Consider the following 19,987-nt stretch of genomic DNA (forward strand, 5'->3'; position numbering starts at 1 on the left):
TGGGGGGTAAGATAGTTTTGTGTATTCAGTGACAATGCTTTTTGAGTGATATGACAAAAGCAATTGATAATGTACGAAAAAGAGAATTGTACACAACCATCTGTATGGTGATGAAAGCATTTTGCTAAATGCTGAAAACTATGACAAACATATTTTTTGTGCACAGATAACAGCAGGAAGTCACAATTGAACAATAAGTTCTGAGAATGATTATTCTGTTGTGAGAAATGTACAAAACCAATTGAGAAATACTGTAAATGTCATGGTGTCATGAAATGCATCTGATGTTTAGAGCACAGGCCAACATTTTGCAGCCATACAACAAAATCTGACCTGCAAAAAAAAAAACAATTTCTTCTGATAACTTTAGATCTGCTGTCTGTGATCATTTCAAATTGCTCAAAGATAATGTTGATGTGCATTTATTTAGCAAAAAAGAGATTACAGTCTTGCTGCTAATACGTAAAAGATATTCCTCTATATACCAGTGTGTTTCTCAAACTTTTTCAGACCGAGCATCACTTTCTCCCCCAAACATTTTTTTCAAGGACCACCTTTCAAGTGAATTGACAGTTGAGGGGTGCAAATTTGACACTGCTAAATCACTCACTTTTTATTCACATTACAAGCCTGTCTTATTGTGGTGAAAATGAGACTTCTATGTTTAGCTTTGTAATTATGTTACAACTATAGCCTCCAGCTAGCTCATCTGTGAAAAGTAGAATCAGAGATTCTTTAAGTATAGAGATATGCCAATGTAATAGGTTGCTATGGGCACCTAACATGACCAGGTTCCGGTCTGCCTATAGGGGCGTGTCATAATACTCTTAGCATTGAATAGAACAGTCCTTAGGTCTGCCTAGGTCTGCCTAAAGGGGGATTTCTCCCCACTCCCCCTTGCAATAAAAGAACCCGGAAACAATGGCCCAATGGAACCTCTCTCTCTCTACTCTCTCTGGTAGAATTCCCCTCGCGGACCACCTGAGTTCTGTCGCTGACCACCAGTGGTCCCCGGACCACACTTTGAGAATCACTGCTCTATACTCTCTATTCTACTCTTCCCTTGTTGTCGTTACTCACGCTGTACATGATGGGGCGATCGGGCTGCCACCCCTCCACCGGTTGTCGTGGCAACGCCAGGCTGCACACCCTCCTTGAGGCCCGAGCTCTCGTCGCCGCTACGCTCACGGGCCACTCCGGAGAACGACTGATAGAGAGAGATAGGTAGAGAGAGATATAGAGCGAGAGAGAGAGATAGGTAGAGATATAGAGCGAGATAGAGAGATAGGTAGAGAGAGAGGGGGGGCACAGGTGAGAGAAAAAGAGATAGAGCGAGCAAAAGTTTGAAAGAGACGGAAAGCCAATACAGAAAGCGAGCGAGCGAGAGAGAGAGAGAGAGAGTGAGAGAGAGAGAGAGAGAGAGAGAGAGATAGAGACAGGGACGCAGGAAGTGGGGTGCTCCGGGTGCTGCAGCACCCCCCATACTGGACAACAGACGTGTATTACCCTAAATTCAGACATACTTTTAGTGAGTCTTAAATATGGCCTACGTCAAATGCAAACTAAAGGTGGCTTTCATACTCTCCCTGTATCAATAGCCAGCAATGGCACGAGCTACTTTGGTGCTTAGCCTACTTCTCTCGTCGATTACAAACTCTTTGGTCATCAGAGTGTATGCCTAATCACATTTGGGAAGCAGTATGCCTGTCTGTGTGTGCGTGCGTGCTTTTGTGCGCGGGCGGGGAGACAGTGCAGGGGTCCTGATCGTATGCATCTTGAGATACACCGTCGTAATTGCAAGAAAATCTAAATTGTTTGAAAGCCCGGTCACCTCTCACAAGTGCATCGCATAGCCTAGTCATGCATTTCAATTTCACACATTGTAGACTGCCCATGGAGAAGAGAGAAACTGTCACGGCAGCACGATTTGCTCTTGAACACGCCCTCCCTCACCTCCACATTAGGTGCGCGTTTCCCTTCCTCAAGAAGAACTTAATAATTTTGAAGTGAAATGTTAAACAAAAAAAGGTAAAATCTAGTCATCCTTGGTTAGGCTACATAAAACATAAAGAAGTTAGTCAGATGGGATTCGCCATTCTCCATCCTAAAATTGATTAGAATGCAGAAAATTGCATCTAAAAAACACGTTTTTTTCTGGGAGAGGACTCCCAGACCCTCCGCCGACCACAGCACCCCCTGCTTAAAATGAGTTCCTGCGTCCCTGGATAGAGAGAGAGATTCAGCAACACAGTAGATATATATGTACAATGAGTTCAACTTGATACGTAGATAAATAGAGAGAGAGAGTCAGAGAAAGAGATACAGAGAGAGTGATAAATAGAAAGGTAGGTGTGTGTGTGTGTGTGTGTGTGTGTGTGTGTGTGTGTGTGTGTGTGTGTGTGTGTGTGTGTGTGTGTGTGTGTGTGTGTGTGTGTGTGTGTGTAAAGATACCTGCTGTGCTCGAACCCCAGATGACTTGGTTTGGACTCCGCCAATTTACTCCACCTCGGGGACAGATCTGATAGACAGATAGGCATGCAGGCAGACAGACATGCAGGCAGGCAGGCAGGCAGGCAGGCAGGCAGGCAGGCAGGCAGGCAGGCAGACAGACAGACAGACAGGCAGACAGGCAGGCAGGCAGGCAGGCAGGCAGGCAGGCAAGCAGACAGACAGACAGACAGACAGATAGATAGATAGATAGATAGATAGATAGATAGATAGATAGATAGATAGATGGATGGTTGGATAGACAAAAGAAACAGGCCAAAGAAATAGGTAATAAACGACAAAATTGTCTCAATGGATGGTACCATGCTCAGGGCACCTCAGTCATGGATATTATTATTATCATTATTATTATCATGCCGTGTACAGACCAAGAGCGAACGGAGCGAACGAAGCGACGGAAGTCATTATTTCTCTATGGAGGGCACGCGACCTGCGCTACCAAAGCGAATTCGCCAGGAGCGAAGCTTCTTGCGCTACCAGAGCGAATTTTGAAGTCTACAGACCAAGAGCGAACGGGGCGAACGAAGCGACGGAAGTCATTTTTTCTCTATGGAGGGCACGCGACCTGCGCTACCAAAGCGAATTCGCCAGTAGCGAAGCTTCTTGCGCGACCAGAGCGAATTTTGAAGATTAAACTAAATCTAATCGCAGGCGAATTCGCTCTGACGCTGTTCGGCGACAACCAATCGGAACGTTCATATCTCCGAATGTCCCAGGCTGTCAAGCCAGAGCCGTTATGTGATTAGCTGAATCAAACATGTCAATGCTGCGTCTCGAGCGAATACAGCGTATTCAAGGCGAAACTTCTTCTGCTACCCACGCTACCAGGTAGCGTAGTTCGCTCTTGGTCTGGACACGGCATTATTATTATTATTATTATTACCAAAGCTGGTGGTGTGGCTCCTCTCCGGAGGGAAGTGGTCCACCCAGTACACCGACCGCCTGACGACAACAACAACGACAACGACAACGACAACGACGACAACGACAACAACAACAACAACAACAACAACGTTTTATTACGAGAGAGAGAGAGAGAGAGAGAGAAAGAGAAAGTTTGAGCATGTATATAATGTATGGTGGTGGTGAGTGTGTATATATGACATGCATGAATATAAAATAATATCAGGATACATAGTAGATGAGGAAAATAAGTTATGTAAAGAGAAAAAAGTTTGATTTAGTCACACAGTGTGCGTGCATGCGTGCGTGTGTGCGTGCATGTGTGTGTGTGCGGCATGGGTTTATGCGTGTGTGTGCAGGTGCATCCATGTGTGTGTGTGTGTGTGTGTGTGTGTGTGTGTGCGACTGTGCGTGCATACCTGTCGGGGAAGCGGGGGCGGTTGTGGTAGTGCGTCTGTGTGTATGTGTGCGCTTGAGTGTGTGTGTGTGTGTGTGTGTGTGTGTGTGTGTGTGTGTGTGTGTGTGTGTGTGTGTGTGTGTGTGTGTGTGTGTGTGTGTGTGTGCATGCATACCTGTCGGGGAAGCGGGGGCGGTTGTGGTAGTGCGTGTGTGTGTATGTGTGCGCTTGAGTGTGTGTGTGTGTGTGTGTGTGTGTGTGTGTGTGTGTGTGTGTGTGTGTGTGTACCTGTCCGGGAAGCGGAGGCGGTTGTGGTAGTGCGTGTGTGTGTATGTGTGCGCTCGTGTGTGTGCGCTTGAGTGTGTGTGTGTGTGTGTGTGTGTGTGTGTGTGTGTGTGTGTGTACCTGTCGGGGAAGCGGAGGCGGTTGTGGTAGTGCGTGTGTGTGTGTGTGTGTGTGTGTGTGTGTGTGTGTGTGTGTGTGTGTGTGTGTGTGTGTGTGTGTGTGTGTGTGTACCTGTCCGGGAAGCGGAGGCGGTTGGGCTTGGGTCTGGCCAGCTGCTCAATCCGCGTTGCCATGGTGATGAGGATGACAACAGCAGACACGGATGGGGACAGGCAGCACACCGTCACCTGAGGCCCTGAACACACCAACCAATCAGCTGAGGTCACCATGAACACATCAACCAATCAGCTGAGGCCACCCTGAACACATCAACCAATCAAACACACGGTCAGCTGGGGCCAACCTGAACACATCAACCAATCAAACCATGGAGGTAGTATAAGAACTGGAGAGAGTGAATAAGTCCCGCCTCCAGTCATTTCAATGGGAAATTCTAGGCTAGTGAATTCAGCCAAAATGGAACGAATTTTTCAGCTTCAAAGATGGAGTCGTTTCCGCCACCAGTTTACTCAGCCAATTACGTGCCACGTTAATGACTGACTTACGATTGACCAGAAAGATATATGGAAGATGGGCATTGGATGCATGGAGGTGCCCAACCACACACCTGTAGAGCTATATGTGCCCAACACTAAACTCGCGCACCCACCAATGGCGTCTTGGCCTCTTTGAGCGAAGTGGAGGCGGAATTGCGACGAGGAAGTGCCTTGCTAATCGGCGAAGCTAATCAGCCAAATCCTGACCCCCTGAATCAAACAGTCAATCAAACTATCAATCTATCCATCAGTCAAACAATAGAATAGAATAGAATAGAATAGAATAGAACAGAACAGAACAGAATAGAATAGAATAGAACAATGCAATACAATACAATACAATACAATACAATACAATACAATACAATACAGTAGAGTAGAGTGTAACTGTATTGTCATGCCAGCAAGATAATGACCTTTGGTCTCACTGAATAAAAACACAGAGACATAAACTGTACAGACCGTTGCATCCAGTCAGTCAATGACTGCATCAATCAATAAAGAATCCCATCAATTAATCAATGTATTTATATAGTATAGACATGGCCAGGACTATCTGTCTGTCTGTCTATCTATCTATCTAATAGTATAATCATTTACAGCAATACCAATTGTGACCAGCAGATGGCCATCACACCTTTATCAAAAACCAGCAGATCTACCTGAGGGGACGCGATACGAGCACAGCATGAATTGATTTTTGAATATTTGATCATTTTTGAAGATTGACAGAGACTAGACTTTTCGGCCAGCAACAACTCCAATAATTACTAAGCGTATATTTTGTATATAGTAGAATGCCTATATAGTGAAATATTCCTACAGCCTAAAAAAACCCTCAGACATCATGTTAATATTCATAGAGCAATTCCGCAGCGTTTCATATAGCCAACACCTTCCCACCGCCAGATATAAGTAATGCAGACAAGTAATACTAACACATTTCCCCTTAGGAGCTGTTGGTATCTATTTCTTTCTATTCCGCAGGGTTTCATATTTCCACGCAGTCTAGGGTTACTTAACATATCTAATCCAGACAAAACAACAACCATTGTCATTTGTGTATTTCACCTACCTTCGAACAGAGCTCCTGGGTGCCGCTTTGTGCTCGCTGTCTAGTCGTTCGACGTAAACAATCCAACAACGTTGCCAAAGCAACAATAGAATGTGTACAAGTATCAAGTTTACCTGCTGCGTCTGTCTGGCTCATTGTCAATAGAACGTTGTTGTATTGTGACGTGTCAACAATTGGAATTTCTATTGAACATTCTATTCTTTATTGTTATGCCTCAACACAAACCACTGACTTCTATATATGTTATAGTATAGAAGTCAGTGACACAAACCCACATAAGTTGGCACCAGTGTATGGCTTCTTTGCTAAACCTTACACACGGTTTGCCTAACTACAGTTGGTACAGTCTTGTACGTCTCCTCGTAGGTCTAGGCCTACTACTAAATTAAGGGAAACAGGCTTTTCTTTTTATACAGATATATTGAGTTGCTGATATATTGAGTACCAATTGTTGACACACCCATCACATTACTGCAAACAAAGCAGCAACTTGACAGGGATAGTGAAAATAATGTAAAACAAACAAACAAACAAACAAACAAAAACAAAACGACAACACACTTTTCCTCTTTTGTTTCTCTATTCACAATGTACAGTGCCGCCATTACTACTGGCACCCTTGAAGTTTATGTATATCTCCAGACAACAAATAATGTCAACCATGATTTTTCTATAGATAGTTTGTGGTTGATACTAATATAAAAATAATAAACAGCATTAAATACTAAACTATGAGAGGGAAAACATTGAAGACGGTAAAGCTCCCTGGATCACTGGTATTGGCACCCTTTACTGGATACCATTGTGGAAACCTAATTTGACTCAATTATGGTAAATCGCAAATGGGAATCACCTTTGACTACTTGCTTTTACCCATATAGCATGAATTAGGCAAGGAATTATGATATTTGTGTTTAAATAACCACCTGTGACAGCTTGCGTGTCTTTCACCAATGTGAAGACAGAGGAGCTGCCTGAGGACACCACAAATACTATTATTTGCAAAAACAAGACCTCCAAATAATAAAAGGTCATCTCAAAAGACCTTGGTATAACATTTTCAACACTGTTGTGTTATTCAGAAATCTGCCAAACATGGAGCTGTAAAGAACATCCTTGGATGTGGGGGGTAGGGGAAGACATGATAAAAGTAATTGGAAGTCGGTGCAAATAATGAAAAAACACAGGGGCTAACATCTACAGACCTGACTGTCAACTTTGAATTGTTTTGGGTAGTTTTTTTGAATAAGCACCCTGTGTTAAACACTACACAAAGTAGTGCCTTTTGGATGGAGACCAAGGCAGACAACATTGCTTAATAAAAGTCAAAACAGGGAACACCTCACGGCTGTATGAGAAAATACAGGCATAGCACAGCCCTTTCAAGAATGTTTTAAGGTCAGATGAAGCAATAGCACAGTTTTTAAGTGACTTACACAAACAACATGTTTGCATACTCTGCAAGAAAAGTCTTTAAGGAAAAGGACACCTTACCAAAAATCAAGCATGGTGTCCGATCCATAATATTATGTCACCCCATTGTTGCATCAGGTATTGGAGACTTTGACCGTATCACAGGTATCATGACAAGCATCATGACATGACAGGTATCATCATTTACAGGAAAATTGGTAACCATGGCAAGAACACTTGGTTTGAGTTGAACATCATGTGCACTCCAGCAAGACAAAAACCCAAAGAACACATCCAAATGCACAGTGGATTGGTTGTAAAATGAAAGAACACAGTCATTGATGAAAACCAAAACCTTCGGAAGCTGTCATTGCTGTCTAATAACCCTTGAAGGACGGGTGCCAATATTCCTCGACATGCCCTTTTTCATGTTTTTGCTTGAAATTACAAAATGCATTTGGAAATAAATACTTGGCAATTCTAAATATCTTATAATATAATGTTCAGTTAAAAGATCCTGATGGTAAAAGTTGTGTATATTTCCATTTATTTCTGGATATAATGCACACAATACTAACTGGCGGCGCTGTATGTCATCTTGAGGAGGCTAGGAGTCTAGGAGTGTTTTCATCATTTGGAATCAATGATACAGTAAGTAAGAGACATCTTTGTTTGGAATTCTCATGTGATAATGAGGAAAAAAGACACACAGCCTGAAATTCTTTTCTATTTTACTGTTGGTTGAATGGAACAATTTTGAAACATTGTGGAGAGGGGATAAGATAACACTACCCTTGACGCCTGCGTTATAAGTACGACATAACAGTGTCATAACCGTGTCATAACAGATAGTCACAGATGACTCATAAATATGATGTCCACGTCATAAACATTCAATTGGCATGACAAGTTGACTTTGTGTGGGCCGTCTTTACCCATAACCGAATGTCACTTAATGGCAACTGAACATTTTTTATGACACGACGACACGGTTTTGACACTTATGTCATCTGTATGACGCCGGCGTCAAGTAAGCGCTACTGAAAATGACTTCACACAACGGTGAACCGGGCAGGGGACTCTTTAGGCTTCAGCCAACACAAACACACACACAAACAAAAACTCATACTCACACTTGCACGTGCACACACACACACACACACACACACACACACACACACACACACACACTTCGATGGGTTGAACGCACACAAATAAAAACTCATACTCACACTTGCACATACATGCATACACACACACACACACACACACACACACACACACACACACACACACACACACACACACACACACACACACACACACACACACACACACTTCGATGGGTTGAACGAAAACAAATGCAAACACAAACACAAATAAACACACACACAAACACACAAACACACACACACACGCACATAAAGATATGTTCTTCTTGGGGTAAAATGAGAAGAGAAGTCCAGAGAGGGGAGAGGGAATTCACTTTACATACTTAATATCGTATTAGCACCCATTCAATTAACACATTTAACCCCTCCACACACACACACACACACACACACACACACACACACACACACACACACACACACGCGCACACGCGCACACACGCGCACACGCACACACCCTCTTCTCTCCTCTCCTCATACACCCGTATCTTATCTTCTTGTCTCTCGTCACATCTTCTTCTGTCTTCAATACTCTTCTCTCCTCTACTCTCCTCTAGTCTTCACTCCTCTCATCTTCTCTTCTCTCTTCTCTTTTCCTCTCCTATCTCCTCCCCTCTCCACTCCTCATATCCTCTCCTCTCCTTTCTTCTCATCTCCTCTTCCCTTCTTCTCTCCTCTCCTCATCTCTTATCTTCTCCACTCCTCATATCCTCTCCTCTCCTATCTCCTTCTCTTCTCTTCTCTTCTCCTCATATCCTCTCCTCTGCAATCTTCTTTTCTCTTCTCTTCCCTCTTCTCCTCATATCCTCTCCTCTCCTATCTCCTTCTCTTCTCTTCTCTTCTCCTCATATCCTCTCCTCTGCAATCTTCTTTTCTCTTCTCTTTTCTTCTCTTCTCTTCCATCCTCTTCTCTTCCATCCTCTTCTCTCTCCTCTTCTCTTCTCTCCTCTCTTCTCTTCTCTCCTCTCTTCCTCCTACTCAGCGAGGGCCAGGTTTTTGGACTGTATTTTGGCCAGGTGGTCTGATATGCCCGCCTCGATCCGGTCACATTGAGCCAGGAAGCCCTGTTTAGAGAGAGAGCAGAGTAGAGGAAAAGGAGTTTTACCCCCGCCAAGGAGCCTATGTTTTAAATTGTTACCCCCGCCAAGGAGCCTATGTTTTCGGTTGCGTCTGTTTGCTTGTCTGTCTGTTTGTCAGCAGGATAAAGGGCAGATTATAGTTCAGCAACGGCGCCTGTTGGTTACGGTCGCTAACTACTGTTGATGTTATAGATCTGCGCACGAGGTCTCATGTCGTTAGCCACATTTAGCTACATAGCTACAAGGCCACAGTACAGTAGTCAGACTGCAGGCATTGTGCCGTGAGTGCTAAACTGATATATTGTTTGTTTGTTACTTACTAATTCAGTCATTGTAGCTTCATTTATTTACACACACTAGAAAGTCAACATCCATGTTCTATCCGCGGGCAGCAGCCATTCATTTTCAATGGGAGTCGCTCATTGAACGTGGACGTCCGCGCAGGAAAATAGACTCAAGTTCTATTTAGAAGGAGCAACGCAGACATGTCCGGTCGGGACGGAAATGCGCCGTGCTTACACCGCGCTCTATGTGTGCAAGGCATGATATGTTTTCTTGTATTCTAACTGTTTCGGACAGATAACGGACACGTGAAGTGGACGTGAAGTGGACGTCCGCGCCGTTGGTGTGAATGCACCGTAACTCAAAAACACTCATGAACAGATTTGGATGAAATATTGTGGAGTTGTTGGAAATGACAAAAGGAACAAGTGATTCAATTTCGGTGGTGATCCGGCTCACGATGAGACTCCAGGAAATGTGCTATCAAACAGCTTCCTTGCATGTCTAGTTTTGGTAATGCTTTCTTCTGGGTAGCAACAGTTAAGAGAGAGGAGTTGCATGGTATCTAAGGGGTAAAAGGGGGGGTAATTACTAAGTAAATACTCTGTAATACACATCTATCAAGAATTGCTATGCAGTCACTGTGTATTTTCTGGGTAGTTTCCTCTTAGAGAAGTTTCCTCTTAGATACCATCTGACATCTCTGTTACCCTGTTGTTACCCAGAAAATACATTTTGTAACCCCCACCCCCCTATTTTGTTTTCATAAGACATACAAATACAAAATATGGAATAAAACTTTAAGGATAACTTCAGCCAATTTCAACAGGCTGTTGTAATGCTCACACTACCCTGAACTTGTCAGTACCTGAGATTTTTCGAGATCCTGGTCATTGTAATGGGAGCTTTTACATTCCTGTGTTTGTTTACATTTCAAAAAACATTTTTTTTTATTCCAAAAACATCCAAGAGGTTATGCAACATCAGCAGACAAAGAGCAAACAGCGATACCCTTTTCCATAATATTTGGAGTGGGCCTATGTTAAGATTTTAAAAAATGTAAACAAAAGCTGCCCCCATTAGAATAGCTCATATCTCGGAGAGGGCTGAGCCAAAAATGCAGCATCACCAGGTACTGACAAGTCAAGGGTAGCGTGCACAATACAACAGCATATTGAAATTGCAGGAGTGCTCCTTTAACCCATTGTGTCCTGTAGACACATACATGCTGCATTCAGGTTTTATTAAAACTGTGGGTAAGTTAGAGTAGAGCTGAATGAACACATTCTAAGGTAAAACGAGTGTCCTAGCTTTTAAATGTAACTCATTTCATGTTTTTATATGCTTCGGAGGCTGAGATATTAAGGATTTAATAGGCAGAGGGCATCCTTTTCCGAAAAGGGCTCAGGACAAAATGGGTTAACCCAGTGGTGCTCAAACTGCGGTACACGTACCACTGGTGATACTTGAGACATCTCTGGTGGTACTTGGAAGAATAATTTTATGTGCATTGATTTGAAGGGATTATCAGCTAGAACAGCATGATCATAACCACCGTTTGTATTGCTGACGCCTAGCAATCAGTTGGCTGAAAATGATGACAAGTGAAACTGATAGGGTAGCCTACCGAACTCAACAGGAATGTTTGCGTTACAGTAGTTCACATTTTCGTCATGCTGGACGAAGGTGTTTACTGCGATATTCTAATGTTGGTTGTCAAGGTGGTACTCGGAGGGCTCAATATTTTCTCAGGTGGTACTTCACACAAAAAGTTTGAGAACCGCTGGGTTAACCAATAGATTTGAATGGAGATGAGATTGGTGACGTCTTTTCTCACCTGAACGGATTTGACCAGACCCTTCTTCTTGCTGCGACAGTCACTGAAGTTCTCCGGCAAACTCTGACGACACACACACACACACACACACACACACACACACACACACACACAAAGAGGGGGGAGAGCGTGAGACAGCAGAGTAGCAAGTAGTGTTCTCAAAGTAGGGGCCGTGGACCCCCCCTGGGAGACCGCAAGCAGTGATGGGAAACTTCATCTTCAACAGACAGTAGTTCAGTCAGGGTCGGTTCACACATATCAATAAAGTAGCTTGTTCATAGTTTAATAGTGTTTATAGTTAATATATTGTTCATGGTTCCAAAAATGAACTAGTTCATAGTTCTTTTTTTTTGCTTGAGGTTAATACGAGCTCGGCGCATATTGTTCAATAGCATTGGCAAAGTCTATATAACACCACATAAAGCATTTTGTTTCATCAGGACAGTGAGAATGTATGTGTTAGATGTCATCTTATAGTATAAGGCAGTGATTTTCAACCTATGGGCCGGGGCCCACTGGTGGGCCCTGAAGGTATACCAACTGGGACTGGAAATAATATTCTAAAAATTATAATCACATTTTGGTGTGTGTTGCTGCTGATTTATGTGAGTTTTATTCGCAATCGGGTCAGAGGTGGGCCCCGAACATTTGTGACAATTTTGAGTGGGCCCCAAGTTGGAAAAGGTTGTCAACCCCTATTATAAGGAATCTTTGCAATGTATCTGGCTGGGTTTTCAACTGAAAACTAAGGAAACGTGGCACCCTACTAAAAGAAGGCGCATGTGGTTTGCTCGCACACACCAGAATGCACTAGATGATAGTTTGTTCATCAGGCAGTAAATAGTGATATGGTAATGCTAGCTACAAGAGGGGATGTCTGCTCTTCAGCCCTGGTGCTGCTCACAGTGGAGGACAGCAGTATCATGACAAACAGGGCTACTTCACTAGGAAGACGCAGGCGCGCCGAAACATCAGTCACTTTTAGGGCTTTCAATGACGTACACATCTGCGCCAGAGCCATTGCTCTGCGCTATGTTGTTGTTGAGTAACTGCCGGCGATTGGGTGAGAGCTGTCCAATAATTTTAAACCAGAACTGAGAGCAAACATCCTGCTTCCTGCAATAGCTTCAGAGCAAACAAATGCCAGACCATAAATACGAAATTAAATGGTAGTATTATGGGATGGTCAGGACCAGGCTAGTGGTACCTACCATGGCGTCGATTTGTTCCAAGATCTTCATGAACTGTTCTGAGGCGACTTTGACCCGATGATCCAGCTTGCTGAGAGCTTCCGCTTGGAGGTCCTTGGCCAGGAAACCCTACAGACATAACACAATACAAGCGCAACACTTAGGCTGTAGTCTTCTATCCCATTGAAGCCTATTGTAAGACAGGGCTACTGAACTACACAAATGGCCTCTTCAGGTAGCCTAGTGTGTAGTATTTTTTTCCCATTGAAACCCATTAAAAACACAGCAATTGAACTATAAAAAATGGCCTCTTCAGGTAGCCTAGTAGTGTGTAGTCATTTCTCCCATTAAAACTCATGATAAGATGCTGCCATTGAACTACAAAAAATGGCCTCTTCAGGTAGCCTAGTGTGTAGTCTTTTCTCCCATTGAAACCCATTCTAAAACAGGTCTATTGGACTACAAACTCACGTTCCTGAGTCCGGCCAGCTCCCCGTCCACCTTCTCCAGCTTCTTAGCCGCCTGCTCCACCGTCTTCTCGATGTCCTTCAGCTTACGAAGCTCCGCCTCCTCTTCCGGACTGTTCTGTGGAGACAGACACACACACACACACACACACAGACACATTTCCATCCAAACATTAGTTCGCACATTCTTACTAACACGTTAATGCACACATAATGCGCTAGGTGTCTGACTACTTAACAATACTATATGTGTGTACTGTATATACACGTGTGTGTGTCTGAGCCTATTCTGCACTACAAAGGTGAAGTGCAGTAGTTACATATTTGTCCAAATTGAGTTAAAACCCAAATGGTCTTCATTACTCTTAATCTGTTGACATAGCACTATGTGCTGTATTATGTCTTATTGCACTTTTCAATGTTTATTGTAATTCCCTGTTTATTTATGGCCCCTCTTGTTTTCTTGTCTTTGTCTTAGCTGTGTTGTTAAATGTACGAGCAAACCAAAGACATTCCTAGCAACTGTATGTTATACTGTTGATTTGGCTATAGTAATAATAATAATAAACTTGAACTTGAGCTTGAGCTTGATTAGCCTCATGGTCCAAATCCGTCCCGCTTTAGAGATATTGTTGTTAAATTTGGAGTAACTACGATTTCGAGTCTAATACCAATAAGGCTTTGAACGCATTTTCCCAACATGTCATCATGCATTGCGTATAGATGACACGCTGATTTGAACCCACTATCGCGCGTGTCCAATACGCCTTTTCAAGTTAAGGCGTGCTCAACAACGCCCTGTGACAGGTTAGGTTTAGGGATGGTTTTGGTTTAGGCACAATTTAGCAAGAAATTCGCCTACTGTTGCTGTTCTTGGCAAACGTAAAGCAGCAGAAACATTGCTTTACTGACAGGTTAGGTTTAGGGATGGTTTTGGTTAGGGCACAGCAAAGCATATTTGCGTTTAGTAACAGAAATGCGCTGTGGCAAAACAAAATCGCCGACACGGCAGGAAAACTGTGCAAACCTCGTCACGTGTCAAAAGTGCATGAAAGCGTTTTACCGTTGCGTTGAGTTGCGTTGCTTTAACTTCAAAAGGTGTCCCACCAACACGATGAATGCACTAGCGTGCGATACATATGCTACAGCATGATGACAGCCTGATTTCTCAACGCTCAACGTTGGTGCAGTTACAGTAATACATGATAATAATATAGTGGGGCATCCGTGGACTAACGGTTAGAGAGTTGGTCTTTCAATCTAGGGGTTGCAGGTTCGAATCCCCCCTGACCTCTCCCTACATCTCCATCCATGGCTGAAGTGCCCTTGAGTAAAACACCTAACCCCACATTGCTCCAGAGACTGTAACCAATACCCTGAAAAGTAATAACTGTAAGTCGATTTGGATAAAAAAGGCCAGATAAGTGTAATGTAATGTAATGATGTAAATATTAGAGATGTACCGGATCCTGATTTTTAGGATCCTGCCGGATACCGGATCCACTGCTTAAGATCCTGCCGGATCCGGAACCGGATACCGGATCCTACGAAAGGGTTGAAACACATAGACAACTCGCACACGTGGGCCCTTTTTATTACGTTGGCGCAAACTATTTTTAAGACTCATTGGCTTACTGCCACACTGCCTTCAACGGCCGCTTCCAAAGGGCTTTCACTCCATGCAGCGATTGGGGTTGTGAAAGACTGACTGAAAAGCCTAGGCTACATAAAAAGTAGAGATGCCCCAGATCCTGATTTTTAGGTAACTGCTGGATACCGGATCCACTGCTTAAGATCCTGCCGGATCCGGATAGTCTGACAAACCCTATTATCCTGCTGGATCCGGAACCGGATCTTGGATCCTGTACATCTCTAGTAAATATATTGTAAAGAGTCTTTGAGTACCCTGGAAAGACGTATTTTGGTATTATTCTAATTCTCATCATTACCCCTTTCCTAATGAGCATGATCTTGCAGGACTGCTTGATGCCATAGCTGGATAGCGTATCCTCCATTTCCTTTAAAGACTTCCCTGGAGAGAGAGAGAGAGAGAGAGAGAGAGAGAGAGAGAGAGAGAGAGAGAGAGAGAGAGAGAGAGAGATTAGTGTTATTTAGATAAGCCAAAAGTGTAGACACTTTTTTCATTCAGTGCCTTCTCTTTATTTCCGTGGCTTTTTACAGTACATTGTAGATTCTGACAGGAAAGTTTCATCAAAAGTGTTCATGAACACATATAGAATTACAGTATGTGCTAGAATGAAGTACTCTTTCTTCCTCTGATACACATGCGCTCATAAACACAAATACGCGCACACACACACACGCACGCACGCACACACACACTCTTGATAAACCTTTGGGAAGGTGCAGGGATGCCGGTGGCTTCTGTTAGTAAGTCATACAGGCTTAAGTAATCCTTCAGAGTTTCTAGCTGTTGAATACCTTTGAAGCTTTTGGAAATGGGGCAGGGGCACCGGAGGCCTCTGTTAACGCGTCACACATGCCTTTCAATTAGCCAGTTTTGTAGTCTTTTCTCCCATTGAAGCCCATTATAAGATGTGGCTATTGAACTACAAAAATGACCTCTTCAGGCAGCCGAGCGTGTCGTGTTTTCCTATTGAAACCCATTATAAGACGTGGCTACTGAACTACAAATATGGCCTACTTGGTGGCGGTGGGGGAGAGGGGGCCGCTGGCTCGACGACCCATGTTGCCCAGACTCATGTCCTCTTCAGACTACTGCATAGTGCATACCCAAAAATACTGAATCAAACAGACATCGCAAAACACGGCCACTCAATGCAAAACCGTGTGCTCAAGTTGGGTTTCCTAAGGGGGCGTTGTCCCTACTACTTCTTCTTCTCTTTTTGAGGTGTTTGCGCAAGACGTGCGCTACCGCCATCTACAGCGCTAAGGAGACTTCATTGATTCTCAACCTCAGGACTCCGAAGGTCTCCTAACCGAAGGTCTCCTAAAGGGGCGTTCACCCGGCATAAAGTGGATACCGGAAAAGAAACAAAATGACGCTTCTTCTTAGATCCACCTTCTTTGGTGTCGTGTTTTCCAATTGAAACCCATTATAAGACACATGTCGTGGCTATGGGACTACAAATGTCCTCTGGGTCAAAGACGTCCAAAATGAAATTGTTCTTCAGTGTAACGGATACCTTTTGCTGACTGTAACTGTAAAAAAACACGACTCGTTTTATTTATTATATATTTTTCCAGTGAATTCATGAAAGCCTCGGCTGTCATCCATTCACTTGAAACAATTTTAAAATCATGTGTTTTTTACCGTTACAGTCAGCAGAAGGTATCCGTTACACTGAATGACAATTTCATTTTGCACGTCTTTGACCCAAATGTCCAGGCTACTGCATACTAGGGGTGTGCAAAATAATCGTCATATCGATGCATCGTGATACTTACCCTCACGATACAATGCATCAATTCATGACAAGGTATCATGATATTTATTTTCTCAATATACTGCATGGATTCATCAGGGACACGTTATCCTATGGTGCAACCGGTGCTGCAGCACAGGGCCCCGCCACTAGAGGGGGCCCCGGACGTCGTGAGATTGGAAAATATGAAACGATATTTTGAGACAATCAATTGTATTTTTGATGCATTTCGCCATCCGTAGGCAAGCAGAGGCGCATACGCATATCTTGTCACCAGGCTAGACAGGCAGCTTGGGCCCCCCAAGACTGTAGCTGGGGAACAGTAGTGGCGATTTGTTTCAAGTGTTCTTTCTTTTTAATTTTCGCGTGGCCTCCCTACTGAGCCTAGAATCGCCTCTGCATGCACGCAGGAATCGGAGGTCTTCGGAACTTATCATTTCAATCAGATGCTTTTGGTTGTGTGCCAACAATGAAAACGGTCGTCAATATTTTTGAGTTTGATGATGGGCTACTGTCTAAAAAAGATGTGAGAAACTCAGTGTCAGCACTTGCTTCAGATTGTACGGATAAACTTCAGCCCGGCGTGGATTAACGCATTGAAGAGAAGGTTGGCAACGATAGTAATTTTTGTAATGTCCGTGTTATAATTGCTTTTTGTAATGGTTGCATAGCGACCAACCTATCTGTATTTTTCTATAGTTAAAACATGGGGAAATAAATCACGCACCCGACTGCGTTCGCGAAGCAAAAGTCTTGCATGGCGCGGCGAGGATCACTTCTGAGGTGTTATTAAAAAAGTGTTCACAATAATGCTGCGTAAAGTGCACCAACCAGCACTCAAAGTTCTGACAGTCTGACAACAACAGGGCAAGCCAAGGATTTAGCAAACACTAAAATGATATAGTCGCATTTTCCTAAAGCACTGTTATGGGCATTTCCCTAAAGCACTGTAATAATGTCGATGCTCTGTCAGCGTAGCCTATATCTTTGCATTTGGCTTTGTGTTCAGTTAAAACATGCCTGGGTACCACTCGCAGATTGTTCAGTTAGCAAGTGGCTCTTATCTGGGAGAAAAAAACTTGTGTGATACATCCACATCCACATCTAAACATTACGAATTTGCACCGTAGTCTACTGTAATGATTGCATACTATTGCAGTGTAATGCACCATCTAGATGAAAACCGCTGACTTCTTAATTGGTATATGGTACATTTTGAGGGGATTTCGTGACAGCTTCGCTTTGCTGTGGTTCGCTGCTAAGGGGATTCCCTCCTTGCGACAAGCGACAGCTGAGTAGGCTAGGCTACTTTCCTTTGACAGTCAGTCACTATTTCCAAGGCCATTGGAGATTAAATTATTTAACGCGTGTTTACCACGACGGTTTCGATTCGACAAATTGGTCGGCAGCAACGTAGCAAAAATAAGAGACTTTTGGTTGTGCTTCTGTTTGGAAGTTCTAGCTGAGCCGACGTTTACTCTGCTGCTGGCTATGCTTCCAATGGCTTGCGTTGCGACTGGTGAACTCAGCAGGGGGTTCAGCGCACCCTTTTTTGTGTTGGAGTAAACCGTGTAGCCTGCGTTGTTTCATGCGTTTTGAATATGGCTCATTATAATGTGGTGTAGGGGCCCCGGATTGCGTCTGCACCGGGCCTCGGCGAGGGTTAACGCGGCCCTGGGATTCATGACAATTGATTATTTGATAACAATAAAATTCGATTTGCCACGGGTTATTTTGTTCAGTAGAGAATAGATAATATTTCTGTTGTGATGTAAGCCCTCTCCCAGATGATAGAATGCTTAAATAGAATGAACTGACTTAAGAAAGCTACACAGCAACTGACAAATAAGCTGTATTTTACACATTTACTGAAGTAAATATCGCAATGCATCACAGTAGTACATGAATCGCAATGCATCGTGATAGAATCGCATCGTGGCATGTGTATCGTGATGCGCATCGAATTGTGAACCCTTTGCCAATACCCACCCCTACTGCATACCTTTAAAGATGAGCTTCTGGGAGGGCGCCGGGACGCCGGTGGCTTCTGTCAGCGCGTCACACAGGTCTTTCAGACATGGCTCCTCCCCTCCCTCCGGCGTCCGCACCGTAATGCTGTGCTTTGCTGTGCCTGCAAGAAACATAGATTTAGACCATTAGGTGATTTTTTACAAAATGATTTCATGGCACACGTGGACTACCCTCAAGGACCACCGGTGTGGGGATAGATAGATCAGATGAGATCTAGATGATAGATAGATAGATAAATAGATAGATAGATAGATAGATAGATAGATAGATAGATAGATAGATAGATAGATAGATAAGATCTAGATTATAGATAGATAGATCAGATAAGATGTAGATGATAGATAGATAGATAGATAGATAGATAGATAGATAGATAGATAGATAGATAGATAGATAGATAGATAGCATACAACACTCAGATATGACGACTTTTGCAGATTGAGGATGTTTAGACTCTTCTGCAGAACTGAACCTCTTCAAACCGGAGTAAAATCATCCGGATGAATGGCAAAGTTCACCTAATAGGTCATGTAATTGTAGTGTGCAGCAGTGCATTAAATGTACTTTGGCTACACTGTGGCAGCACTCCACTCAACTCTACTCTTTCTGGGCCTACTCTGTGAACAAATCGACATTGAATGACGGGAGAATAGCTTGCCTCACAATAGGCTTATGCAAAACTCCTTAACAATGACAAACATTACGAGAGATGAAGAAGCTGAAAGAAATACGTACACCATTGGGGAAACGCTAGTTCTAATACACATCGCACACACTTTGTGAATGACAGCGTCCATGCCCATGCTTTCACTGGTTCACAGCAAGCGCCAAGTCAACAACCTCATGTAACCAATTTAAAATGACAACAAAAGCCACAAATAAGAAACGTCACGCACCATAAGCAACTGTGACTGTCAAAGCGTCGGTTGCCATTGCTTGTGTTTTGAAACTAAACCCCGCTTCTAACGTTGTACTCCAACATTTAAGAGTAATATTTCAGCGCGAGTGTGTGTGTTTAGCGGTGTTTTCCTGGTGGCAAGGGAAGTAGCGAACTCAGATACGTCACGCTCTAGGAAGTAAACACATCCAGATGTTTTTTGGTATCAAACTAAAAGTTCCAATGTGTTCATTTGGTGATTATTAAAATGTAAAATGCCCCTGTTTGAACAAAACATACATAATAGATCTACAATTAAGCGTAATTGATCAAATATTTCAAATAAAATAGCTAATGTGTAAAACCCATAGGCAATGGAAAACTTTTGTGGTATATTTCCAAAAGCGG

At 43.3% G+C, this 19,987-nt stretch overlaps 2 protein-coding genes across 2 annotated transcripts in view; both read right to left on the reverse strand.

Annotated features, from left to right (window-relative positions):
* Positions 1-5,875, reverse strand: part of LOC134442192 (sperm microtubule associated protein 2-like) — a 9,031-nt gene extending 3,156 nt beyond the window's left edge. The window contains exons 1-5 of the mRNA XM_063192451.1: positions 5,825-5,875; positions 4,325-4,512; positions 3,392-3,450; positions 2,452-2,518; positions 1,081-1,207 (exon numbers count right to left, since the gene is read on the reverse strand). Coding sequence (XP_063048521.1) covers positions 1,081-1,207; positions 2,452-2,518; positions 3,392-3,450; positions 4,325-4,482 — 411 coding nt within the window. The 5' untranslated portion in view covers positions 4,483-4,512; positions 5,825-5,875. The remainder of the gene's footprint in view (positions 1-1,080; positions 1,208-2,451; positions 2,519-3,391; positions 3,451-4,324; positions 4,513-5,824) is intronic.
* Positions 5,876-9,313: 3,438 nt separating this feature from the next.
* On the reverse strand, positions 9,314-19,733 carry LOC134442197 (BAG family molecular chaperone regulator 1-like). The gene is made up of 7 exons (XM_063192454.1): positions 19,599-19,733; positions 18,674-18,802; positions 15,214-15,296; positions 13,269-13,382; positions 12,819-12,926; positions 11,608-11,670; positions 9,314-9,473 (listed from the first exon to the last, which is right to left on the reverse strand). The coding sequence occupies exons 1-7, from the start codon at positions 19,633-19,635 to the stop codon at positions 9,384-9,386; spliced, it is 624 nt and encodes a 207-aa protein (XP_063048524.1). The 5' UTR covers positions 19,636-19,733; the 3' UTR covers positions 9,314-9,383.
* Positions 19,734-19,987: the final 254 nt, after the last annotated feature.

This window comes from Engraulis encrasicolus, unplaced genomic scaffold, assembly GCF_034702125.1.
Source record: "Engraulis encrasicolus isolate BLACKSEA-1 unplaced genomic scaffold, IST_EnEncr_1.0 scaffold_123_np1212, whole genome shotgun sequence".
NCBI lineage: Eukaryota > Metazoa > Chordata > Actinopteri > Clupeiformes > Engraulidae > Engraulis > Engraulis encrasicolus.

Excerpts from the sequence above, each read along its gene's own strand:
- LOC134442197 (XM_063192454.1), bottom strand. The coding sequence starts at position 19,635 with ATGGCAACCGACGCTTTGACAGTCACAGTTGCTTATG. Across the intron at positions 13,383-15,213 it reads TCATGCTCATTAGGAAAGGG|AACAGTCCGGAAGAGGAGGC; the intron begins GTAATGATGAGA and ends CTGTCTCCACAG. Across the intron at positions 9,474-11,607 it reads GTCTGGTCAAATCCGTTCAG|GGCTTCCTGGCTCAATGTGA; the intron begins GTGAGAAAAGAC and ends CTCTCTAAACAG.